We start from the raw sequence: 27658 nt of genomic DNA on the forward strand, positions 1-27658 counted from the left end.
AAAGAATGCACAAAGGCAATCAACAGAGGTCGCTGTTTTAGTGGGAGTGAAGGATTTGAACTCTGCAGTATCGACGTACGCGAGGAGTGCGTTTGATTGTTGCAGAGCTAAATGGCGGACAGAGCGGGACAGTTGCCATCAGAACAATAACATCTCAGTAGCTCTGCTTCTTGACGTGACTCGGCTTTAGATCCGCACCAAAGTCCCTCGCGCAGAGGGGATTCTGGTGCATGAGATTCTGGGAAACATTTTGACCTACTTTATATGTAATCAAGCGAATACTTGGTTAGCTTGCTAAGTGGTTTAGAGTTCCCTGTAAGGAAGTTGTCTCTTCATGGTGGTAAACTAGCCAGCTAGCTAGCTAAGTATGGGGGACTCTTTAGGTCTCATCGGGAAGCGACTGCTGCTGCTTCTCAATGATGGGGGATCCACGGGCGGAACTGAAATGGACCAGGCCTCTTGGCTGCGAGGAACAGTGCGGGCTGTCAGCGTTATTGGCTTGGCCAGTCCTGGGGTAGAGGTGAGCCCCGGAGAGGGAACAACAACAACAGCAGCATCGGGGCTGACGGTCAGTGTTTACAAGTCTATTCGCAGACAGTTTCTAGCGGATAGCTGTCTTGCTATAGCACCGTTAGAGACTGCCAAGTTTACGACTAACGTACCACGCACTTAACAATTAATCATAATCCTTGAGTCGTGTGGCTGAAGCCCGACGAAATATACCCATGTGTTCGGACATTGAATCTTTTGTGGAAACAACCAATTAGCCGCTTCACAAAACATTAGCTAGCTGACATGGCTAGCACTGAGTAAGGCCTTGTAAGCAAGTTGTATGATAGCTAGCTAGCTTAGCTAGTTAACTGGCCCCAGAGCTTGTCAGAAGATTCGAAATAGCACTACCCATGATTTATCAAATTTGTATGTATATCGGATATACATTGAAGTGCAAAAACGATAACTTTAGTCGGAATGACTTTATATGGAATGCAATTGTATTTCTATCGCTAAATGCACTACCTATGTCAACCGCCATTGTACAGACCCTCGGATTCGTGTTGCCGAGACAGCTAAATGCCGTGTTCATGCAAATATGGGTCAATGTCTTAAACATTTTAACGTTACAATTTACCATTGTTACACTATCCAGTTGAATCGTTTAATAGTGATTAACTGAAACTGACACATTTGCATCAAATGAACCCTTCAAATTGCCTCACTCTTGCAGCAAATATGAATCATGCATGATTGTTAAATCTTTTTTGAAGCATTGGCCAATGCTGTGAAATTATGCGTCACTCGCGTTGTTGATGAGTGAAATGTTGCATGTCATGTGTGCATGCCTTTGTTGTCTCTCTACTAACGCTTCCCTCAAGACATAGCGTCTAGTTATTACTAATGAAATGGTGCATAAAAAGTGTATCATACTAGAAAACTTTGGTCTGCAGAAATGTTATCAGACTAACTACTGTAGGTAGCCAAAGTGGTAGTTGTAGTGTGATGATTAATAAATCACCTCAGATGTTGTTTGACCTTCAGTCACGTCTTCGTTTACATGACATAACGACTTGCATGGATATGTTAGGAATATTTCCCGTCTATCTGATTAATTTGCTGTGATTGTCAGTGAAGTGCTGATGACCATGTTAATACGGCAAATTCTCGGAAATGCGGTTATATTTCAAGTAGACACAAATCTTGCCTCAGCCCCTGCTTCTGTTTTCTGTGTTTCTGTTTTTATTTCATTATTATTTTGTTCTTGGCCATTGTTTCCTGGGAATGTGTGGGAGTAATGATGTTATATCAGTGAATTGTGTGTGTTTGTGTATTGCATGTTTCATTTTGTACCATAATCTGCACTTTTAATCAGACTTTCCTCAAGGCTATTACAGAACAGTTGATACAAATCATCTGGCACCTCAGAATGACTTAGAAGAACGCTCATTGACAATCAACAGGGTCTCCTTGATCCTTAGTTTGTGTGGCAGTGAGCAGCATTAGCTAGTTTCCTGATTGAAACTGTATTTTGATACTGGAGTTATTATGCAGAATACAAATTAATTGTTTCTCCTATCCCCTGCTGGTTTTGCCCTGCCTTCTTAGTAAGGCCTGCAAGTTCAAAATCAGAATTAGCGTAACATTACCCTAAAAAAGTACATCTTTAGTCAGCAAACAGGCTAATGCTCCTTTTCCAAAGGGGAGCTTAGGTGAGTATATGTGCTCCTCTTGGTACTTTTTCTGCCAATGGATAACTCTGAGCACTGGTAGTGAATCAGGCAGTCTGCATTTTTGTGTCCAGTCGGGCAGGACGTAAGTTCATGTTAAAATTCATCCAAGTATTCATGCTTTTTTTGCTGTCCACAATGTGCCCTAAATGATACCCCCCTCACCTGCTACTTCCACGGTGTTAGTTCTTATGCAATCTCTTTCTCTCCTCTACATGAGCAGGTGTTTGTTGAATTTCAAGACTGCACCTGGAGACAGAGGTCATGGGTGAGGGTGTATGGTGACGAGGTCCGTGCTGTCTTGGTGGAGAGCACCATTGTGTGGGCCACGCGCACTGATCCCTCTTCTGGAAGTGGTGCCACAATTGCCTGGCCAGCATTGGTAAGTAGACTGTATACTCAACAGTTTAAAGAAGCCAGACATTTTAAAGAAGCCAGACACACGCTTAGTGTAACCCATGTTAAGCTATTGTTTCATGGCTTCCTGTGCCTGAACTAGGCTAATAATGGCATGATGTTACTCATCCATTGGACAGTTCTTAGCTATCCCTTTTATATGGTAACCACAAAGATGCAGAGCTTTGCAGCTTAGCCACTTAACCTCAGAACCCCCCTCTCAAGGAAAAAAACAGTGTGTTTTTGAAGAGAAATGGTGATAGTGAAATCTGCTCCAGGGTAAAACATGGGAAGATATTAAAGAACTTGTTATGACAAACGTCTGCACAACACTACCACTATTGAACATTTGTTCATATCCACACGAGACTGCCATTGAAAGGGAGTGCTGGCTGAGAAGCATTAAGTATCTCATCCTAGATGTTCCAAGTTAGGGAAGACCTTAGATGTTCCAAGTTAGGGAAAACCTTAGATCAGGGGTCTCAAACACCCGACCCGCGGGCCAAATCCTGCCCGCATCTGGCCCAATTCCGGCCCGCGACGTATGTCAAAATAATAATGTAATTCGGCCCTTGAGGCTATTTTTAATTGCGACAAACAACGATACTGATTAAAATAGACGATAGATCCAAGTACGGTGACAAATCTCATTTGTAGCCTACTCTGCTCCACTATGTGCTAGACATCCAGAGCTTGATTCAAACCCAAAATCGCTGCGCAAAGTTTTCAGGAAATAGGCTACTTGTATTACACGCGAGAAACACAAAGACGTGCATTTGTAATGACGCGGAAGCGATGCAGGCCATAGTTTTGCACAAATTGAAGCAGAAATAGGCCTACACCTAATGTTGAAAAACGTTCACGTGTGATGAAGTCTTAGGTAGGCTATGTTATTAACCTATTCTGATTCTGAAGGAGAATATCCTTTTGGAGATTATGATCGATCGTCTATTGACAGTGATAGTCACAGTGCGTCTGTGAATGGAGGTGCGTCTTTGCGTGTATACGACGGTGTCCACTAAGCATACCATGCTTATTTCGACCCTCTGCCCAACATAGCTTGGAGGTTGCAGTGGTAATCGTGATGAAAGTGTCCGTAATGGACGTGGTACAGACAGCAGGGCTAGTAGAAACAGGGCTCTAAAGAACTACAAAGTCACCCGCAATATGATGCGAACTTCTGGGTACTCAAATTACCCGCGATAGGAACTGATTTGACCAGAATACTTTATTGTAGGCCTTGTGGTTTAGTAATACATCACTAAACCATATACATCTTAGGTATTGGTATACATCTTAGGTGTTTTCCTGTTAATTTGTTATGTGGGTAATATGAAAAAAAGGAAAGTAAACCTGCTCAAATATGTTCATCCAGTATTTACTGAAAGGTGCATAATTTGAGGTGCTTGCCATCCAGTGATGGGTACATTTACCCCCTTCATAAACTTTTGTTTATACTCAAAGATTTTTACATTTACAGTAGGACTTTATCTCTGACCACTTTCAAGCCATGGATGGCCTTTTGAAATTTTGATATAAAAATCCAATGGTGTTGCTTTCTTAACCCTGACGCCTAGTTTGCCAGGTTTAGAAAAGTTATGAGAGGAAAATATTTTTATTTGGTGTGAAACACACACATACCCGTTTTTATGCTTTTTGTTTGTTTTATAATTTGTATTAATATTTATTTTATCATTATTTTATTTATAAGCTAAGGTTGCTAGCACAGGTGTCTAAAACTAGATAAAAACACTTGCACTTTCTGTTTGCAGTTTTGTGTGGTATTTGAAAAAAAGAACATCGCATTTTCAGAAATGGCCGGCCCTCCAATCAGATGACGTTGGCAGAAGTGGCCCCCAGCTCATTTGAGTTTGAAACCCCTGCCTTAGATGTTCCAAGTTAGGGAAGACCTTAGATGTTCCAAGTTAGGGAAGACCTTAGATGTTCCAAGTTAGGAAGGACTGGATAGTGGCTAGAGATGAGAACTGAATAGAGACACTGAAAAAATCTGACCAGAGGCAACATGCAGCTTCATTTCCATGATGGTCAATCGGTAGAGGCAAACGATACAAGTATGTACTGCATGGCAGATTTCTCTAGTGAAGTAGGTGACGCACAAGGCATCTTCTTGAGCATTGCTGATGGGCAGTGTTCTTGAGTATTGTTGTTATGGCACGTTCTCATCAATATTAGGAGACCATTGCTCTCTGGAGAACTTCAGTCACTTTTTTCCATGAGCATTTGATCAGAACACATGGAAGTACTTATGGGGTTGCCCAGCAACATCGCTCAAAAAGTTGCCCCATGCCACCTTTAGGCCATGAAATACATGTGAAGTTTCTCAAGTTTGTTTTTGCTTTCCTTTAAAATTACAGCATGATTCTAGTTCTAAGAGGACTTTGCTTGAAGTCATTTTAACTTCTGTATTGGTGGTGTTTATTCATTGGCAGGCATTCCAACCACTCGTAGACCGTGTAGGGTTGGGGTCTCTGGTTCCGGTGGAGTTCTTTGGGAACAGCAAAGCCTTGGAGTTTCTCCCTGATGGAAATTCACTGCAAATGTTTGAGGTGTGTTGAAGAAAAAGCTGATCTGTCAATTCTCTATGTTTCTGGGTCTTTTATTTTCTTCATGAAAAGACTAATTTTGCGAATATATTTGTGTGTGCGAACATGCATAGATTTTGCCACTTCTGCTTGTGTAATGCAAAGGGATGAGGTCAAATGTTTGATACATGGGGCTAGCTTATGCACACATTTAATAGCAAAGCCACTATCAAATAAGCTATTAATAAGCACTACTTATTTTATTTAATTATCTTACGTACATGTTGGCACTGGAAAGAGGAGTTGCTCTTAACCTAATTGTACATGTGTATAGTGACAATAAAATGCATTCTATTCTATTCTATTCCATTCTACTATTAGAGGCTGATATATGCGGACTAGTTGGTCTTCTGTGGATATGAACTGCATTATAAGTACCTCAGGACCTCTTTCTCTCCTTAAAATGTAATGGCTGTTCTGTTCTTTGCTAGATTGAGAAAGATATCAGGCACTCTACTCTGAAAGATCAGCCCTCTGTACAGACAGCCATATCCAGATGGCACAGTGACTGTGAGCTTCAGGAGATACTGAGAAAAGGTGAGTGTGCTGCTAAGTTGCTAGTGTTAGCTTGCTAGCCTGCTACATTGATGTTTGTAAAGGATGTATACAAAATGCTTTTGATCACTGCAGTGGTACCTCATGGTGTGTCATTCCAACTTGGCATGAGGCATTTTGTTTTGCAATATGAAACTTCAACATTAAAGCAACATTTAACGTCAAATGATGTTAATGACTAATGGTGTCACGATTTCGATTTTATATCGAAATCAATTGAAATTACACCTCAATCTCGAACTTCGAACTTTAAAGTAGAATCGACGATGCAGCCACACCCCCAATGTCACGTCCAGCATGTATGAAAGGACGCACAAACGCACACGCACGTGCTGAACTGCAGCGTCAACACTCCTCTAATTTTAGGCTGCAGCCAGTTAAAATATACACATCAACCTACCGAAATCAACCCCCCTCTTGCTACTTTGAAATCACCGGTGTGGTGTATTCGTATTCGTTCATTCACGTCAATTAAAACTAACTTAGCCTACTCAACTAAGCAAGAAAAAATTATCTAGTTACAGTCCAAAGTTACTTTAAGGCTTAAAATGCACATTGATAAGTAGCTGCTACATATTCCATGAACACTAACCTTGGGTCTCTTTGGAGTGTGCTGAAACGATCAAATTATCATTCTGTGTTTTCATGTTCACGTCTCTGTTTTAGCCTTATGTTAGTTCTGTTTACATTACAACCTCGCTGTTGGAACGGTTTCAAAATAAAAAGCGTTTTTAAAATAGAAGCCACCCGAAACAGAAAAGGAAAAGGCCAAAATAGTAAATAACATATAAGGAATGCATTAATAGTAATTTTTTTTTTAAAAAGATCGAAAGTCGAATCAAATTGTGACTTTAAAATCGAAAATTACATCGAATCGAGGATTTGGAGAATTGTGACACCCCTATTGATGACTTCACAGTTATCTTGACCAAGTGTACTTCTTCTAGTTCTTTCTTGACCCTCAAAGAAATACCACTGTGTGTGTTGTCCACAGGATCCTACACCATACAAGGGCGCAGGGTTCAGGTATATCAGCCTGAGTTCAATGAAGCCTGGGCAATCGGGCTTGTCTCTCAACACGACCCTCTCTCACACATCATTGGCATCACCTGGATCAACCAGGCTCTGCGTGTGCTCCACCTGTGTCAATAATGGTAGGTGATTCAAGAGTTAGAGCTAGCTACCTACAACAAACAGCTTCAATTCTTCGACTGGCAAATTGCTTACATTCTCCAAGTGTTCATAACATCTACAATGTCAGCTGAATGGGCATTATGCCCATTCAGCTGACATTGTAGGATGTTATGAACTTGGAGAATGTAAGCAATTTGCAGTGAGAATTGAAGTGTTTGTTGTTGGTAGTAGCTCTAACTTTGAATCCCTAACTTATCGGACAGGGTGGAGAAACGCAGGTGGTTGATCCCAGAGTGATGCACGTGATGCTTCTTGAGGAATATGAGGTAGGAGTGGATGCAATTTGATTTATTATAGTTTAAATATTAAGCATAAACTTTGATCGACTGAGAGATTTGGCATTTACCCTGCAAATTCTTGAAGAGTGAAATCTACAATAAAATTTTAGGTGGACATTGCAACTTGCGCCATTTGGTTTGTGTTTCAATGACTTCCTTTTAATTTTCAGAATCAGGGTGGGATTCAGGGCTGGTCGGGGAAGGAGAGCGATGGCGGAAAGGGTGAACGTCGAAGGAGGACAGCCTCCGAGGACGAAGAGGACGTCACCCTGAAAAGGTTCAAAAGTGCCAGGGAAGGAAGCGCTGATGGACAGAATGGGAGCGGCAGTGGAAAGGATGAGGGCATGCTTACTCGAGGAGGAGATGCGTTCGGAAGAATTGAGGCAAAGGAAGGGGTGGGTGGAGGAGGCGGGGGCGATGGAGGAGGAGGAGGACTTAACAGCATCAGCAGCACTTCTGAGGCACCTCTGCATCAGAATCAAGATCTTAATGACTCCTCCTCACTACAGGATCATGCTGACGTACGCCTTCCCGTGAAAGAGAACGGCCGGGCACCGATGGTCCAGGAGCGCACTGTGTCTTCTGGAAGCTTGACGCCAGCTGCTTCAACCTCGACTCCTACCCCGCCACCCCTCAAGCCAGCACCCTCGCATTTCTCCAATACCTTCCCTCCTTTGGGACAAATGCCCAGTTTGGTGCCTGGCGCCCCTGCCCCCAAGTCTTCTGCCCCTTCTCCAGTTACAGACCGAGATGAGTCATACCCCAAAACTGCTGCGCTGGTCTCTCCTGGTCCAGTCACCATCAACTCTCCATCACAAACAAACGCACCCAGTGTGGCGCTCTCGCAGCCTTTCGGTCAGAAGCCCTCTGGCTGGACAACGCCAGCTTTAGGAGCAGCTGCAACGGAGGTAATGGGCACCATTGTTTTGTTTTGAGTGTGTGTGTGTGTGTGGCCAGCAATGTCTTTGGTCATTGTTATTGCTTTTTGGCATGCCTAACTGAAAGATGTAGGTCTCTCTTTACCAGTTTCAAGTGCCTGTTTGTAAACATGAGCCGTATATGCATGTTTGTATGTATGTATGTTTGTATGTATTTATGTATGTAAAACTAGCCTCAGAATTCTTTTTTTTTTTCAGAATTCCAAGACGCCTGCCCTTACTCCTTCAGGGTTCCGTGCCCCTCAGTCCAAGCAGCAGCCTAGCTCTGTGTTTGGAGAGCTGGGTGCCCAGACTAATGGATCTACCCAAGAGAAACGGCCTTTTGGATTCTCCTTCGCTGGCCAGCAGGAGCAAAAGCAACCGGACTCGGACCCATCTCAGAACTTATTCTTTCAGTGCATGGCGCAGACGAAGGCTCCGAGCCCCAGTCAGGCCCAGAGTCAGTCGAAGGACACCAACTACTTCACTGCCATCTCGGAGAGCTTGAACAAGGAGCCCCCGAGTTTGTTCAAACCCTCTGCTTCCTCAGACGCCTCCAAAAAACCTGTCTTAAGTTCTCCAGCCCAAGGACTTTTTGGGTCAACTCTGCTCAAAGAGCAACCGAAAGCTTCTGAAGCCCAATCAGCTGGCAACGGCGTGGTACCTACAAAGACTTTTGGCACAGGCACAGACAACATGCCTAAACACACGCCTGCCTTCTCTGGAGGCATTGGGAGCGCTACGCCCTTTGGCACTGGGAGTCTTCAGAATATAGGAGGACTTGGTAACCCGAGTTCCAGTGGACTTGCAAGCAGCAATAGTGGGATCAGGAGCGGTAACGGTAATAACGTAGTTGGCGGATTGGGCTTGCTCACCGGCAGCAAGTCCTCGGACACTGCCCATCAGAACCTTTTCCTGCAGGCGTCCGGCGAGTCCACCAATCCTTTCCTCGCGTGCGGAGGCTTCCCTCACGCCTCCTTCAGTGGTGGGACGACACTCCAACAGCAGCCCCCTGCGGTTTCCGCGTCTACCCCCTCGTCCACCCTCACAGCCCTCCCCCCAACCACTTCTGGGGTGGTAGCAGCTGGAGAGGAGGGCAAGTCCAACCTTTTCACCATGGCCGAGCCCCCCAAGGGAATCCTACCCTCCCCGTTTGGGGCAGCCAATTCGTCCTCCGCTTCGGCCCCCGCCAACACCTTCACCCCAATGCCTAAATGCACAACGAACGCACAACAGGTGGCTAAACCCGCCAAGGAAGGCGCCGAGGCAGGTTCTGGGATGCTTGGTGGCTCAAGCGAAGGGATGTTCGGCGGCGACAAATCGAAGACCACATCTTGCTTCCCTCCGTTTGGGGCTGCTAGGGCTAACGACGCAACGGCGTTGCCTTTCGAGCAGTCGGCACAGCAGAAGTTCACTCTGGAGGAACGGGGTCAGTCCTCCAAGCGCGACTCGGACTCGAGCACCAACAGCGACCTGTCGGACCTGAGCGAGACGGAGGAGGCTCCTGGCCAGGCCCCAAAGCAGGGTCCTCAGGGTCCCACGGATGAGAGCGCTCTGCTGATGCAGAAGAACAAGAGCCAAGTGGCGGTCAAGGGCAGGCCTCGCAACAAGCCTTTCAAAGGTAGGCAACTTGACCAATGAACCTGTACACATAGACAGACACTGGCTTATTCTGTGTGTATGCTACATATAGAATCGATCCCATGACCCAAGTGCATCATTTTATGTTATTATGTTGTAGTGTTATTTCTATTACACATGTGAAGACGCAGATTTATTGTGCACCACTACAAATGTCTTCTGAAGTTTGCACACACACACACACACTCTCTCTCTCTCATGCCTACATTTGGTATTTCTCTTGATTTAGTCAATTTTGTGTAATTACACCGTAGTATATTACATATCTGTGGGAGTGGATTTTACGTCAATGTGAATGAGTTCACGCTTCGTGAGACCTTTGACTGGTACAAAGTTGTGGTGTTGGATTTCAGCAGCTGGAGATTTATCACTGTGTGTTTTTCAGTCATTGCTTGTTACTTACTTACTAAGTGGAACCTGTTTGTTCCATTTTATAAATGTGTAGGCAATAGCTAGGGCTACAGTTTGCTACCAATCGATTGCACGCTTGTAATCAGCAATGTCTGTTGTTTGAAAAATAAGCTAAATGCACTTGAATATAACCATCAACCTGGTTTGTTTATTTGACCAGTACATGGTAAAAAGAGAATTGTTTTTGTTAAGAGTTTAGTTAAATAACAGCAAAGAAATGTTATCTTGATTCTCACATCGCTTGTAAAATGCCTCATCACAGTTATTGTTTTCATGTCTTGCATGTCTGGCTCTCTTAGGCCTTTGAATTGAAGGCTATTCGTACATGGCTGCACCAGAGCCTTGTTTATTTTTTCACTGTCATTGAAATTATAAAGGACACGCTGCTATTTAGTCTGTGTTGCAGTGTTTTGTCTTAGTCCTCTGTTTTGTACACATCTTGCTGTCAGTATTTCATGCGTTGTCCTGACATTGAGGTACTTGTGTTGTGGATTCCTCCGCAAATCTGTCATTCCAACATTCCAACTCCAGTTAAATCCCTCAGACACCAGCTTGACTTGGATGATGACGATCCGAACGTGGCCTGCCTTTTCTTTCTTTTTAAAACTAAAACTAGTCTCTCTTTGCTTTGAGCAGTGGGCCAGTCGGTGCTGAAGGACATGACGAAGCTGCGTCGCCTGAAACAGTCGGGCGAGGCCTTCCTGCAGGACGGCTCCTGCATCAATGTCGCCCCCCACCTGCACAAGTGCCGCGAGTGCCGCCTGGAGCGCTACAGGAAGTCCCGGGAGCAGGAGTCGGACGATGACGATCCGAACGTGGCCTGCCGTTTCTTTCACTTCCGCAGGTGTGTGAAGGCTTAGCTGTGCTCTGCATGTCTCTCTGGGTGTGTTTAGTATGTCTTCAGTGTGTGGTATTGTATAATACTTTACAACATTCAGATACCAGAATAAATCCTCAAAAGTATTTAATCATGCACAAAGTAACATTTCATCCATACCACGTATAAAGTCCTAAGACCAGGAAATATTCTCACCTTTGAGTGGCACCATTTGGTATTTCTAGAGAGAAGGCATGAAACAGAAGTGCAATGAAAGGATTCAGAATAGAAAAGTATGGATCCATTGAAAGGCATTCTATACATGTTCTTTACCATAATATAACACCTTTTGAAGTCATTTTGATGGTAAACTAATTTGTAATAGGGAGAATGGCATGCCTTCCCAGCCTACAGGTCTTACGGGCGAACCAGCCTTGTAATTTCGCTCTCCCCCAACCGGAGAATCTCAAATTAGTTTACGGCAATTGTGCAGTAGGCTACTATTTTAACCATGCCAATGGATCATCTCTTCTTGGCTTTGTCTAACAGGCTAGCCTTCACAAAGAAAGGCGTCTTGCGAGTTGAGGGCTTCCTCAGCCCTCAGCACAGTGACAACATGGCCATGGGTCTGTGGCTGCCATCAGCAGCAGTGAAGGAGGGCCTGGACCTGGACACCTCCAAGTACATCCTGGCCAATGTGGGAGACCAGTTCTGCCAGCTGGTCATGTCGGAGAAGGAAGCAATGATGATGGTGGAGCCGCATCGTATGTACTAAATGTTGTAGCTTTAAATATCTCTCTCTCAGTTGCCCTCTCTATTAGAGATGCGCGTATGGGCTATTATTTCAACCGTAACCGCATAGCAAAACTTCTCATCCATCCGCCATCCATCCGCACCAACATTTTTTGACCAATTTTCAAAACCGCACCCGCCCGCCATCCGCTGATTGTTTTAACCCATTCGCGCTGGTTGCTGCATGACGCAACATTGACCCTCCCGCTGGATGCTGCGTAGTGCAACATTGACCCTCCCGCTGGATGCTGCGTAGCGCAGCATGCTTTTTATTTCATGTTTCTAGGTGCTACAGAGGCTTAGATATTACATTTTGGTAGACGTTGACAATTTTTAGTATGTTTTCAGAAAACCCTCAGGAAATAAGGTTATTTAGTCTAGAATGCCATAGGATTCTATAGGCGTTTTTAACAGGCATTTTAGGAGTAAATGGGTTAATGTATATGGGTGATGCGTTTGATTGGTTCAACCGCCACCCGCCCGAATTTAATTCAAATATTATATTTCTTCACGTCATCCGCCCGATCCGCGGTTTAACCGCGGAGTCCGCGGCTGTAACCGCGAACCGCGCATCTCTACTCTCTATATCTCTATCTCTATCTCTAATCACGCACACTCACACACATATTAACACATTATTTTTAGGATTTTCTGACTGTTTCTAAGCACAGCTATTCAAAACGTGTTTGTCTGCAGAGAAAGTGGCGTGGAAGAGAGCAGTGCGAGGAGTGAGAGAGATGTGTGACGTGTGCGAGACGACCCTCTTCAACATCCACTGGGTATGCCGCAAATGTGGCTTCGGTGTTTGCCTTGACTGTTACCGAATGCGGAAGAATCGCCCACCTGAAGGTTAGTGTTTTTAAAATAATGAAAAAGTTGAGTTACTACTGTAAGTAGGTGTGTCGAGGATATGCATACGTACGTCATTTATGTTTACATAATTTGTGTTTATGTTGTTAACATTATAATCGTTTTGTACTATTACGACATTAATGCGCTATTACTGTACGTGAAATAATGCGTTGCATTAGGGCTGCAACCAACGTTATTTGTTATTTGTCTGTAACAGAAGACGTTGACAGCCCAGAAGATGAGGTTTTTGCGTGGTTAAAGTGTGCAAAGGGGCAGCCCCACGAACCACAGAACCTCATGCCCACACAGATCATCCCAGGCACAGGTGAGGCCACGTCAAACTGCAAAATTAACTGAAGTTATTAACTGAAAAATTAACTGAAATCAAACTGCAAAATAATGAGTTACACTTCTTTGAATGAATGGTCATTTGAAATAACATGAACATAATGTAAACATGATCTCTCTCCCTCAGCTTTGTACAACATTGGGGACATGGTCCACTCAGCGCGAGGGAAGTGGGGAATTAAAGCGAACTGCCCCTGCACCAATCGGCACACTAAGCCTTTAGTACGTCCCAGTGCCCCAAATGGTCTTTCACAGGTACACCCACTACTTCCTGAGCAGACTTTATTTTCAGCTATCTTTCCTTTTTGTTAGGTTTAGATTTTTCATTACTTTACATTTGCTTTAGGCTGACTGTACCCCTCTCTCTTTTTTTCTTTTTCTCCTCTCCAGACTGGTTCAACGCCCGCTACAGGTAACGGGACGGCCACCACACCTCGACCAGAGGGTGGAGAATCAACGGCGTCAACGCCAACACCGGCATCCATCAAAATAGAGCCTGGCACAGAGGGTGGGGGCACGGAAGGCGCAGGGGACCCCAGCAGTAGCAACAGCAACAGCACCGCCCTGACGACGGGGACCAAGGAGACCGCTCCCGGCAACCCCTCGTCCGCACTCCACTGGTTGGCCGACCTCGCCACACAGAAGGCCAAAGAAGAGACGAAAGGTATGTGCCCACTGGGACTTGGAGGGAGGTGTTTCTCTTGATTGACAGTGTTCAAGAGGATGAAGCTATTAAACAGGGTTCCCACGGGTCATGGAATTTCTGGAATATCATGGAAATTTGATAGTGAAGTCCATTCCAGACATGGAAAATCAGGGAATTTTATCATATGTGGGGCAAAGTCATAGTCTAGAAATCTAGACGCACCCTAGCGCGGGCTAGTCTAGCAACTCTCCGTTGGCTTGTGAGCTCGAAAAAATTAAACTTTTATCAGGCCAATCAAATCGTGTATAGAGTCGTTAGGTGGGCTTAACATAATGATTGATGGCAGAGTTGCAACGGTTTGGCTTGAATTCCCTGCTACTTGAAAACAAATAAGATAATGTTGCTGTTGGCAAACAGTGTGACACGAGTTAAGCTTTTATTAAGTTGGCAAAAGTTTGAACTAGCCAACTAGCTCCGCTGGTGGGAAACACATGGGACTAGTGCTGTCCTATTGCGTGCAGAGGGAATTTAACGGACAACCGATTATCCCGCCCCTCGGACTGAGTACTGCGAAGAGTGAGTGCCCAGACCCTACAGAAAGTCACAGATTCTTGAACGTTATGCTATTCTGAAATATTTGGTCGATATATTGTACCATTCATTCTATAGTAGGTCGTGGAAATTCAGGTTTTTCGTCAGGGAATCTCAGTGGGAACCCTGGTTAAATGGTGTGATAAATAGAGTTTTAATTGATGCCAGGTAGAAGGTTCATAAATTGTCATTGTCCATTACTTCTCATCTCGTCATGTCTGTCCTCAATTTGTCTCAAAAATGTCTCTGGTGACATTTTCATGATACCTTAACCTGTCCTCTGCTTACAGATTCCAGCTCGCTGCGCTCGATGATGGGGCGTGACTCACGGCCGCCCTTCGGCCTGGACTGCTTCAACACCCTGTCCAAGCCCTCGGGCTCCAACCCCAAGCTCTTCAACAGCCTGCTGCTGGGCTCCAGTCCCACCCAGCCCAAGGCGGAGGGCTCCAGCCTCCGAGACCTGCTCAACTCCGGCCCCGGCAAGCTCTCACAGGGCACGGGCGATGGCGGGGTGCCCTTCCCCTCTGTCTTCTCCACCTCCTCCACGGTAGGTCGAGCTCATGTCAACCTAAGGTGCTACACCCGCATACGTTTGTTTGTTTCCAAGCTCCAGCGCCACCTTGAGGCCATTTTGTTAATGCGCAAAAGGGGGGAAAATAATCAGGATGACTTGGAAGGGCTTTTAGCAACTTGAGCTGTTGTTCTCTCATGCATATTGTAATATTTTTCCAGCAGTTTTGTGAGTGTATTATTTGCAATCAAGCGCAGACAGAAAAAAAAAAATGTTTTTATATGTGACTAGTGCTGTGCCTGTTCAAACATGCCATTCCTGAAGAAAACCCGTAGCTCAATTACATGCCCACAGGTATGCCTGCTTTAAAAATAGGATGATAGGGAAACATCATTCCAGCTAAGCATTCAATAATGAATACTGAATATTATAATATATAATTAATGTGGCCTCTAATACATGTGTAATAAATGTAGGCATTGCTGCATGTGACTTTTCTACAGATCAGAATGACATAAGCCTAACAACTGTTTTGAGTTAAGGCTAAATGTGTATTAAGCTAACTGAATAACTTCCTAATGCTATTCGAAGCGTCAGCACATACTTTTATTTTGAGTGGTCACTACATACCCGTGTTAGATGGCGTGATAAGTGACGTCGCTCAGTTTGCAACTTGTTGTCTCACGTTGGCTATGTGGCATTAGCCTATCGCTCGTTTCAATTTGGGACCTTGCAGTCGGAATTGTTGTTTGTTTAGTCAAAGTCTCAAGTCCAAAGTAGCCTGGGCTATTCGAAGCGTCAGTTTATTGCACATACTTTTATTTTGAGTGGTCACTACATACCCGTGTTTGTTGGCGTGTTGTTGCAAAATTTGCGTAATCATTTTATGCAAGCAAACTGCATACAGGGAGTCTTTATTGTTGAGGTCAGACATGATAATCCTCTTGCATCTTAAAGCAACACCAAAGCACTTTTCCTCTGTCGCACACACGTTATTTGATTTTCCAGCACCGGCTTTGCAAAAAACGATGTCCACAGACAAGGTAGAGTATGTTGCATGATTTTATGAAAGTATGATGTATTGCGACATCCGAAGCAAGTCAAATTTGTAGTTTCTTATGTTTCATTCCATCGAAGGTCGCAAAGCGAATGCAGAAGTGCATTATTTTAAGGTACAAAAAACTCTTTGGTGTTGCTTTAACCCACAAGCGGTTCCCGAGTAATCCGTTTTTTAAATTGCGACTGACTATCATCAAAGTGAGACCTGGTGAGACCTAGCTAGCAACTGTCAGTACACGATCCATGGGGTGGAGCTCCCCTGAAACTGGTCCACTTGGAAACAGTGCAGTGCAGCGATAAACGTCCTACGTAAATAAGCATATTTTGAAATATGCATTCAAAAATCTTCAAAATCGAGAGTGCACACCTTTGTACCACGCGTGAGCCACATACGAAATCTTAGGTCAGTCTGACAAACGGTCAGCGAAATATGCGTGCCACAGACACACAAATACACAGACACACAGACGCTTCTTGCTTTATAGATAGATAGATTGATATGTCTTTTTCATGGGCCACTGATATCTTGCCAGCTACAGTGAATTGCCTATTTCCTCCCTTATTTCCCTACCCATTGTCTTGCGTGATGAATTGTTGTATTCAACATTTCCTGTGCTCCCTTTTAACTGGCAGAGTGATAAGAATAAGGGTGGCCTTCCCAACATTCTGGACCACATCATCGCCTCGGTGGTGGAGACCAAGAAGACCGAGGGCCGGCGGGTGGCCGGAGGGCCGTCCGAGGGCAGCGAGACGCCCGTGGTGCCGCGGAGGGAGGGGGTGATAGGCCTGAGCGTGCTGGACCCCCACACCTCCCACACGTGGCTGTGTGATGGACGCCTGCTCTGCCTGCAGGACCCCAGCAACGGCAACAACTGGAAGATCTTCCGCGAGTGCTGGAAACAAGGCCAGGTGAGGCCAGAGGTTGTCTGTCTGTCTGTCTGTCTGTCTGTCTGTCTGTCTGTCTGTCTGTCTGTCTGCCTGTGTAAAGTGACGAGACTGATTGACTTGAAGCATGTATTTCTCTCATGAGATAGTGACGGTTGATGTTGACAGTTTGCCCTGATAATGATTGTTTTGTTTTGACATCCTAATTCCCTGTAAGCACTCTTCTGGGTGGCAGTCTTGCATATTTCTCACTACTCACTAGGAACAGCCGCTGCCAATTTGTTTGAAGTCAAACTTTTTTCCAGCAGAATGTTTTGCTGATATTTCGCTGATATTTGGCATATTTGTGGTGGGGTAAACTATCAGAATGTGTGTCAAATAAACAGAAACCGAGTTGGCAGCTGCTTGCAGCAACTATGGTGTCATGGTGACCTTTTAAACAGCCTTGAAAGGTTAGATAGTCCCAGCTCGGGACTCTGCTAGTTTGCAGGACTGCAGTATCACTTATCGTTTCGAGAAGGATGACACATCCTTATCTGTGTTTTCTGTTAGCCCCTCGGGAAATGACGAGAGACTATCACTTTCTGATGGGATTACCACCTGTGTTGTGACCTCTCTCTCTCTCTCTCTCTCTCTTTCTCTCTCTCCCTCTCCCCTCTTCCTCCCCTCCCTTACCCTGTGCCCTGTGCAGCCGGTGCTGGTGTCCGGGATCCACAAGAGGCTGAAGGGTGGCCTGTGGCGCCCAGAGGCGTTCAGCGAGGAGTTTGGCGACCAGGATGTCGACCTGGTCAACTGCCGGAACTGCGCCATCATCTCCGATGTCAAGGTCCGGGAATTCTGGGATGGCTTCCAAGTGATCTCCAGTGAGTATGACACAAGCTGGAAGGTTGGCAAGCTGTTTTCAGCCCGGTTGGGTTTGTTTTGGCGTCCTCGCGACGTTTCACTCCAAAGATTTAACAGATTAACCAGTGTGGTGCCTCAATTGTGTCTGCTCTCTCTCTCTCTCTCTCTCCTTTTTCTTTCTCTCTCCAGAGCGATTGAAAGGGGTAGACGGGCAGCCTATGGTGCTGAAACTGAAAGATTGGCCCCCGGGGGAGGACTTCAGGGACATGATGCCCACAAGGTGAGTAAAGCAATGTGTGAGTCGGTCTAAAGGTTCACATGGGTTCTCTTGCAGGACCTATCATGACCGCTTCACCTTTTGAGGCCTCTGGCTGGTAGACATGGTCATTTTACTGCCCCCTAGAGCTCCATATCATCATGTGTCCAAACAGAATCCATCTCAAAATCCATATCCTCTAGTGTGACACTAATGGGGGAAAAATGATCTTATGATCTAATTTAATTTCTGTTAATGAGTTAATATCTGATATCTGAGTTAATGAGTTAATATCTGATATCTGTGATAGGCCAACTAATATTACATTCTCGTCTGGCTTTAGTAATAATTGGAAAGACGTGCATCGAAATACTATATGTTCTGAGGATAAACCATGGTTTGAAATAATGCTGCCTAATTGACGTGGTCTATTTATGTGTTTTTGTAGCCTATGTTTTTAGAATAAGTTACGATACTTTCTTGTGCACACTCTAGTGCTGCCGCGATTAGTCGACTTAGTCGACCTAATCGACCATGAAAATTAGTCGACGGCCATTTTTTTAGTCGAAGAGTCGTTTTACTATTGACCGCCTATTTATTTTTGGTCTCACACGGCTGTAATGTTATATTAACTCTATGTTATTAACTCTTGAAAAGTACAATGACTGTCTTTGGATGTTAAACAGGCTACTAAGACTTTGGCATGTTTTAAACCCCACTATGCACGCAAGTGTTAACGCCAGCAGCAAAGCGTGCCTGCCTGCTTTCAGCGCAATTAATTATTAGGCAGAGTTAAGTGGGGGGAGCTAAGCTAGTAGGTTACGCTAGTCCAGACTCTGACTAATATAATAGCCTATTGTGGAAATTGAAATAAATGAAGTGAAGTGTCTCACGTTGACAACGCAACGGCGTGTCATTACTGTAATTCATTCATACAAAAAAACGTTAAACCGAACATGCCGCCGCCCGTGATATCAACAATCAAGGTGCGCGTCATTTCCCATGGTCAATAAGTCACGACGCATATTTTTTTAGCGTTCAAGCCAACTGATAAAGTGAAGTAACCTATGTGGTAAGACGTGCAAAGTGCCTGTAGCCTACTTGTTTTGAACATGCTGATGTTAGGCTCATTTGCAAAGTCCTCAACTCCTGTCACCTTTCAAAGTCCAGCGTTTCTCAAACTATGGGCCGCGCGGACCAGCACCGGCCGTAACGTGGACATTGCTGGTCTGGAGCCGCGGAGTGAAATTATTCCCGGGGCTTCGTCTGATAATTTGCTGCGCAATTGATCAAGGAACCGCGGACCGACAGAAAAAGAAAACAAACTTTTCTGCAATCAGTATGAATTACTTGATAATTTGGTGTCATCAAACATAGAGGCATACAATTAAATGGTGGTATAAGCGTTCATTCAATGCGCGAGAGAAACTGAAACCACTTGATAACGTTGGTAGCAAATCTCCAATTCAACCTATTGGAAAGCTATTTAATTATGAAACTACATTTAATAGAACAATGTGGATTTATGTAACTTCCATAAAAACAGAGCACAGACTATAATACACTATCTAGAGTATTGTATAGTCAAATTTGAATAACGTGGCCAAAAGCTTGTGGCATAATTAAATATGTAAATATTCTTTCCATTTGCCTACCAGTAGGGTAGGCATATAGGCTACTAATAGCAACAGCAAGCAGCATACAATTATAAAACTGGTCTAGGTTGAACTTGAACGGTTGTCAGTTTGGTAGGCCTATTTAAATAAAGATTGTCACATTGAGAGAGCATAGTTTGCATAATGAAGTGAGCCCTCTCTGAACAAATATCAATTCAGCAAATTACTTTAATGACATGATGCAATAGACCTACATTACAATATGATACAATGACATAGTCTATGTAGGTTACATACTGTTTCGGACACCCTACCCTGACGTGTTATTAATGATAGGCTATTTGGAGCCAATATCGCGCAGGTATCCCTGCTTATGATTTTACATTGGACAGCAGAATGTCTGACTGCTAACATAATGCCCCTTTGGTTCAGATGCAAAATGGTCTCATATAGCATTGACTGGAAACCTTGAATGAATGAATGTGATGTTATCTCAATGTATTTTTATATTTGGTACATTTGCTGGCATATGTCCTTGGATCCCAACTATTGTTTACTGTTACTTCTGGTCCATGTGGTGATATGGTTTCACTGTGTGTAAGGGCAAAAGGGAATTGACTTGGCAGCTGTCTGATCTCTTTTTGTTTGCGTCTCTCTGTCTCTGTCCAGGTTTGATGACCTGATGGACAACCTTCCCCTCCCAGAGTACACAAAGAGAGACGGGAGACTCAATCTGGCTTCACGGCTTCCCAACTTCTTTGTGCGGCCTGATTTGGGGCCCAAGATGTACAATGCCTATGGTGAGTCATTACAATTAGAAACCACAAATGGCAGATATTTTGGGTCAGATTTACTTTGTAAACCATTGGATATATAAACCTGCCAATTGCAGTCTTTCAGTGTACAGATATGTTTTTTTATTATTACAAAGTTATTAGTTTTCATTACACCTCTATACTTAATTGCCATGTTTGGCTTCTCTTGGTCTTTTCTCTCTCTCTCAACCTTTCAACCGTCCTTTCCACAGGTCTGATTTCGTCGGAGGACAGAAAGGTGGGCACCACCAATCTGCATCTCGATGTGTCTGATGCAGTGAACGTGATGGTGTACGTGGGCATCCCTGAAGATGAGGGGAATCATGAGAAAGGTGAGCTTTCAGATAGGGTTTAGATGAGGTCTGTTGTGGGGATGTGCACTGCCTTAAAGTATCCCATATGTGTTCAATGTCCTCCCTGCCAATCACATGTATAGCATATTATCTGTGATTGCAGACATCCATGTGTCACTCTACATGTACATATTTACCAAACATGGCCTTTGTTTGTTTTTTTAAAGGTTATTTAAGTTTATCTTGTTAGAAAATATAAAATATAACTTTTTTCATCAGGTTAGCCAAGTGCTGAGATGTGAAATTATTGTGTGTGTGGTAATTGGCTATTTAGGTAGATAATATTCTAAAGATGTGAAGTGTTGCCAGTAATAGCTTTCAAAAACAAGATATTTCAAAATGATTGAGTTTTCATGTGCCTAATTTCTGTTAGTATTCAAGCATGATTTTCAGAATCTGAAGCATCACTGTGACCAAAGAAAACAAATTTATTGGAGACATTTTTATGGATGACATTATGATGGATTTTTTAGGTCCTGAACTACAAAAACTGTATAATTTTCTCATATCTCATTTTAATTTATTTTGACTTCCAGTTGTTTTCAGTTGTCTTTTCTTTGTTTTGCGCTGTAATTGTTTAACTCGTTCACATGGCGACCGTCATGATTTTATGCTTCATCACATTCCTTCCCACATGTAGCTTGCTTTTAACAGCCACCAATTGTTTCCTTTCCAGAGCCACCTTTTATAATTCCATTTTAATTCCATCCCCTATCTTTTACTCGCGCTGCTCCCAAACAAATTGTCTGAATGAGAGTCCGTGGGAGATGCAGTATATATGCAGCGTCATCAGTGTCCGCTACTCCCCCGAGTTGCCATTCCTGTGGTCCTGTGCTGTGCTGTGCTGTGCGCTGCTCTAACAATAGGCTTAATTCCCCTCACATGACCCTGCGCTGCCCACAGGCCCCTCGCCCGCCGCTCTGCGTCCACTGCCATTGATGCCCTCCCACCCCTTTTGTCTGTCTTGAGACCCTTCCATTGTGTCTGACCGCTATCTGAATGTGCTTCCTGTAATCGAGTACAGTCTGTGGAAAAAAAGAACAAAGGTTTTCCTCGTAGTTCCCAAATTCCTTGCTGCTGTAATGTTTACACCATTCTGTAGCACCTCGGTTAGTTGCCAGTTTAAGTAAGGCATATGTAGTGACAGCTGTTTTGGCAGAGAACAACAATAACACAGTATGCAAAGACAGGCAGACCATGCTTAAGCAGACTTTCCCCATGTTTGGAAAGTCTGATGACATTATAAAAATAGTCATGTTTATCAGACCATTGGGAGTAAAATTATTTCCTGTGTATATTAGTCTTTCTGGGGAATCATAAGCAAATCACTTGCTGCTACTAGATACCAAAAGCAAATCTGTGCCCCTCCTCAGTTCCTTGCTACCATTGTAGTCACTTCCCCCCCCCCCCCCCTACCCTCTTCCTGAGATGGGCCGTTCTCGGTTGACTTTTTTTTTTTCATGGTCTGTGTATTTGGCTTCGTACTGCTTTTGATTGTGCCAACATTTCTCATTCACAGAAGCAGACCTGGCTGGACGCAAAGGTCTGTGCATTTTTTATTTCAACCGTCTCATACCACTAGCATGCCCATAGACCTAACTTAACTTACATTTCTTGGTTTCTCTCTTTCCCCCCCTCTTTTTTTCTCTCTCTCCCCACCTCTCTCCTCACTTTGTCTTTCCTTCCTGGTTTTGTCTTTGTCAACTTCTCATTGTCTTTGTGAACCCCATCACATTCTTTTTTTTTTAAATATTAAGTTTTTGCAGTGAGCATCAACATTAGATCACCCTTTGAAGTTCCACTCGGGGCATTTTTCGACCAACAGAGACCGCTTTCTTGAACCGATTTGGTTCAGAATTGTTTTAATCTTTTTTACTAGTTTTGTTTATTCATGGCAACAGTTGATCCAGAGGGGAAAACTCTAGTGTAGACTTAGCCTTCTCCTCTCTGAACGGTAGAATGACACGCCCACTCCGGTTCGCAGGAAAAACCTACTATTTTTTTTGTTTGTTTTTTTAGGAACCAAAGTGTCACGTTCTGAACCGGTTTTTGTTTGGTCGAAATGCTCCGATCGGTTAAAGTGTTGGTTCGCTAACAGGAACGGAACCGTTTTTTTGTCTGTGGAAAAGGGCAATAAGAGGGCTGCGAATGATCAAATGGTAGTCATGCTGAGTGAAATGTTTTGTGATTTTACAATGTCCTCCACTCAGTAGTGCTTGCACCATCCGGTGGTCATCCACCTGGCATACAGTATGTAACTAACTCATCTTTCACTATTATGTTGTCTTGCTCTGGCATTATGGTGATCTATTTCTTTAGGTGAAAGACCTGTCTCTGTTTGATCCCCTTTGTAATGTAGACCCATGGGTGTCTTTCACTAAAAGACACTGAGACATTGACACTGGGTGCTGCTCCTTTTTTTCTAAGGGATAAGGGGAGGTAAAGAACTAGTGCTTGCATCACACGTAATATCAACCACATCATCCACTGATAAATATATTACTTTACTATAAATAAACCACACACACATTTTTTTTGTCTCTGTCTCTCTCTTCTCTCTTTCTCACTCTCACTCACGCACACACACACACACACACACACACACACACACACACACACACACACTAATGAATAATCAAGAAAACAGCCCAGCATAATTCCTCCCGATCTGCACAGTCACCAAGGGCAGAACAGTATTTGGGCCCTCTGTTAAAAGTGCAGCCTGTGGAGAGGAGAGGCAAGGAGGCGAGCTCCCAGGAGCGAGGGGAGAGATTAGGCCAAATCAGATGCAGGACAGAGGGCCTACTGGCTTACAGTAATCTTTTGAGCCGGGGTGCATGCAGGCATTTGACCAAGCGACTACACGCGTGTTGAGATTATTATGACAGAGAGATTTTTTCATTGAGAGTCATCAAGTAGGTGCACGTCAGCTACTGTCGTGTCCATCTTTAATGAAGGCATCTGAGTACATGATACACACACACACACACACACACACACACTAACACACACACACACACTAACACACACACACACACACACTAACACACACACACACTAACACACACACACACACACACACTAACACACACACAAACACACACTAACACACACACACACACACACACACACACACACACACACACTAACACACACACACACACACACTAACACACGCACGCTAACACACACACACACACACACACACACACACACACACACACACACACACTAACACACACACACACACACACACACTAACACACACACACACACACACACACTAACACATACACATACACGGTAAAAGCTGAGTTTTGGGTGCCTGTCTGAGAAGGGGAGGGCTTTTGACCTTGATTGACCTTCAGCTCTGAGGCTTCCTTCCTCCTCCCCCTTTCTCAGCATTACATCATGTGATCTGTGATGTGATATGACTCAGCTTTTTCCCTTTCAGATGTACTGTTGATAAGCTTAATATAAACTGATCATCCATTTTTCTTTTCTTTTGTTTTTCTTTTGATATTTCTTGATTGTTTTGTTGGGTGTTCAAGCATGTGTGGTACCGTGAAGGAGTGCTGTTACAAATTCTGGGTACATGTGGCATGTGTGTTTGCCCCAGCCAACTGTGCATTCTCATTGTATCCTGTTGTGTAAAGTTAAATAGGCTTGGTTGATGATTGATGACTGTGGGGAAATAACCTACCTACAGCAAAAGGAACTTAACACCTCTCCTGTGTGTATCGGGGATAAGTTGGGATCTTCCTGGTTTTGTTTTCTTGTGAAAATAATACTTTAATAAATCTATTCCATATCTGATCTGGGACAATTATAATGTTCCTCCATTATGTTGGTTTTGTTAATAAACAAAATGCACAGGACAGAATAAGTTGTTACATTTAGTGCTCTGAAAAACATTACATTATTATTGAAGATGCCATGTAAAATGTCTTTAAATACTTTATTAGATGTAGCTTTCTGAAAGCAAGAGATTTGGGAGATTATGGCTAAATCCGTAGAATCAGCTGCTCTCTCGGAACTTGATTAGACAGTTTGGTGTCTTTCCCCAACAGTGTTTTGGTTTTCCGCATCCGGCTTTACGTAAGGAGGCAGCGACTCCCGTTTGGGGGCCGTGTGGGATGTAATGTGAACAAGTCCCTTGTGTCGTCACCGTTCCCATCATAGGTCACTAATCAGAAGGAAGCAGTCGTGGGAAGTCACACCACTGAATGTTCTAGTTAGTCAACTCTGACTCAGCATGGATCTTGAATTTCCCCTTGAGGATCAATAAAGCATCTATCTATCTATCTATCTATCTATCTATTTGTGTTGTGCGGGTGGCTTGACTCTGAGCTCTTTTGTTACCACAGAGGTAATGACCACAATTGAGGAGGGTGATGTGGACGAGATGACCAAGAGGCGAGTGTACGAGGCCAAGGAGAAGCCTGGCGCCCTCTGGCACATCTACGCCGCTAAGGATGCGGAGAAGATTCGCGAGCTCCTACGAAAGGTAACGGAGTCAAAGTTCAAAGGACAAATAGTTTACATCCATCGTTTGTCCTTTTGTTCACAATTCAGGGATGCAGCAACTTAGACTTTCTTGTCTAATAGTAAATTGATGATAATTGGCAAGGATAAATGCTCTGGAAATATTATAATTAACCTAGTCGAAAGTTTTCTATATGATGACCTCCTCAATGGTAGCAGTGGGTCCAATGTTTTAGTCTGTCGATAAATATATGCCTTCTCTTCGCATCACGTCACACTTTTCTATTTGCTCAGAGGTCAAATGTCTGGGTGTGATATACAGTAAATGTCTTTTTACTCAGGTGGGAGAGGAGCAAGGCCAGGAGAATCCTCCAGACCATGACCCTATCCACGACCAGAGCTGGTACCTGGATCAGAACCTACGCCGCAGGCTCTATGAAGAGTATGGGGTCCAAGGCTGGGCCATTGTTCAATTCTTAGGAGACGCTGTCTTCATCCCAGCTGGGGCGCCACATCAGGTGTTTACTTCTGTTTGTTTTTTTTCAGGTGTAAATAATATCAATAATATACTACTAACATTAATCAGCAGTCTCTAAAAATGGTAATGGATATAAATTACTATTGGCACAGCTGTTATCAAGTGATACTGATATTTGTGCGTAATGAACTTTAAATAATGTGTGCCTTGTGATTTGTTTCATTAGGTGCACAATCTGTACAGTTGTATAAAGGTGGCGGAGGACTTTGTGTCGCCGGAGCATGTGAAACACTGCTTCAGGCTAACGCAGGAGTTCCGCCACTTGTCCACCACACACACCAACCACGAGGACAAGCTACAGGTACATTTGGTTTGAGCACTCAGGCCTCTTTTACTTTTGGTGTCACGATCAGATGATACTTCTGCATTTAATGTGACAAGAGTTCACAATCTGCTGACAGTTTGTTGAAATGAGTATAAAAATCATGGGGGGGGGGGGTAAAACCTTTCCCTACTTTCTGCATTTCAATGTAGTTTTAGCCAGACTTTCAATAATTATTTGTGTTCGAAATTTTAGAACTTTTAGAATTTATTTATTCTCCCATTCTCTTCTCATTTTAATGCATATTGTCTATGGTTGCCACAAACAAGTAGTGCGCTGTTTACTATGATGATCTCCAGAAACTGTAGTGCTAAACATCTGACCACATGAGACTGTCATTCTGTAAATGAACGGGACAGTGGCGCTCAGAGTGTAATAGCGCGTGTCTTTTCTCTTTGTGTTCCTCAGGTGAAGAACATCATCTACCATGCTGTGAAGGATGCTGTGGGAACACTGAAAGCCCATGAACCCAAACTGGCGCGGTCATAGTGGCCCGGTGGGACCTGACCACTGCACTCTTTCTAAGCTCCACGTACACCACATGCAAACGAGGCACAAGGACTTTAGGAAGGGAGGGTGTGGCTGAAATGAGGGGGTTCGGCGAGTTTCTGAAAGTGCTTTGGAATGCTCTCCCGGAGAAAAGTGAAGCCCTTTTGGAACCTTTTTGAGCTCCATGCTCGGATGAAGGACTGTCTTCATCAGTGTTACATAGAAAATTATTCTGTTCATATTTAAGTTTTTTGATTTTTTTTATTTTATTATTATTTGTTTTTGAAAATGTATTGTGAAGGGGGAAATAGATCTGCTCTGATGTGCCTCCGTGGACATCTGTTTGTCTGTAGCCTTTTACATAATGTGAGCACTGGGCTAGTCCATTTTTGTTTTTGTACGCGCTTATTGATCAAGCTGTTTGTTTTCTTAACTAGAGGAGACCTTCGCCTTTAGCATCAGCAGGATGTTATAGAGAGGGAGACCACACCCCTCCGAACCTTTTTGTTTTCCAGAGTCGTTCAACTTAAGCATTGAAGGGAAATAGACCAAAGTTTTGTATTTTTAGTTTTTCAGTTTCAACTCAAACCGAGAACCACAAGTTCTTAAGTCCTTTTTATACACATAGTGCAAATCAAAGGTGATTTCTATGACTCAATGTGAGTATGTCTGAGACTAACTTTGAGAAATGTGCCCATACATGTTATCACTCCTCTAGGGTTATGAAATGTGTGGATTGCTGGCAAAATTTAAAACAAGTTCAAGAATTAAAAATAATTCCAGATGATGGAGAACTACTACTGGTCATTAATATGTATCAATATATATATTGATCTTAGCAGTGTGTATCATTTTTTTCAAAATAAAGTTTACGAAGAAACTGGCCCGTGTACTGGTAGACACTAATCTCAATGGCATTTTTTTTATTTTGTTTCGTTAATTTTTTCTGCCTTTGACTCTAATAAACTGAGGGTTGAATTGTAAACCTATGTTCAATCCTTTGTTCTCCCCTTGTCCTCTTTGACAAGGCCACATTCATCTTCTGATTCAGATAGGTAATGGAATGGAATATTATTCATTCAGTCATATAAGTAAAGAAATATACATTTTTGGTCTCAGGAATGTAACATCTGTTACCCCACAAGGTAACATCTGATATTTACAGTTAACTCTGTTCCTGCAGATATATGCCATCACATTAAATGTAGGCACGTAATCAAACA

At 43.6% G+C, this 27658-nt stretch overlaps 1 protein-coding gene across 1 annotated transcript; it reads left to right on the forward strand.

Annotated features, from left to right (window-relative positions):
• Positions 1 to 110: 110 nt before the first annotated feature.
• kdm3b (lysine (K)-specific demethylase 3B) lies at positions 111 to 27420 on the forward strand. The gene is made up of 25 exons (XM_076292160.1): positions 111 to 568; positions 2446 to 2604; positions 5069 to 5185; positions 5653 to 5758; positions 6771 to 6898; positions 7174 to 7236; positions 7419 to 8156; positions 8385 to 9786; positions 10854 to 11061; positions 11584 to 11798; positions 12523 to 12675; positions 12896 to 13003; positions 13154 to 13281; positions 13417 to 13690; positions 14554 to 14810; positions 16467 to 16742; positions 17410 to 17581; positions 17751 to 17841; positions 20103 to 20233; positions 20461 to 20580; positions 22121 to 22144; positions 24969 to 25108; positions 25428 to 25604; positions 25791 to 25925; positions 26355 to 27420. The coding sequence occupies exons 1-25, from the start codon at positions 368 to 370 to the stop codon at positions 26433 to 26435; spliced, it is 5604 nt and encodes a 1867-aa protein (XP_076148275.1). The 5' UTR covers positions 111 to 367; the 3' UTR covers positions 26436 to 27420.
• Positions 27421 to 27658: the final 238 nt, after the last annotated feature.

This window comes from Alosa pseudoharengus, unplaced genomic scaffold (genome assembly GCF_046254945.1).
Source record: "Alosa pseudoharengus isolate Yale_2024_CS ecotype anadromous, Long Island Sound unplaced genomic scaffold, YU_APseudo_1.1 YU_APseudo_1.1_scf_19, whole genome shotgun sequence".
NCBI classification, from domain to species: Eukaryota; Metazoa; Chordata; class Actinopteri; order Clupeiformes; family Clupeidae; genus Alosa; species Alosa pseudoharengus.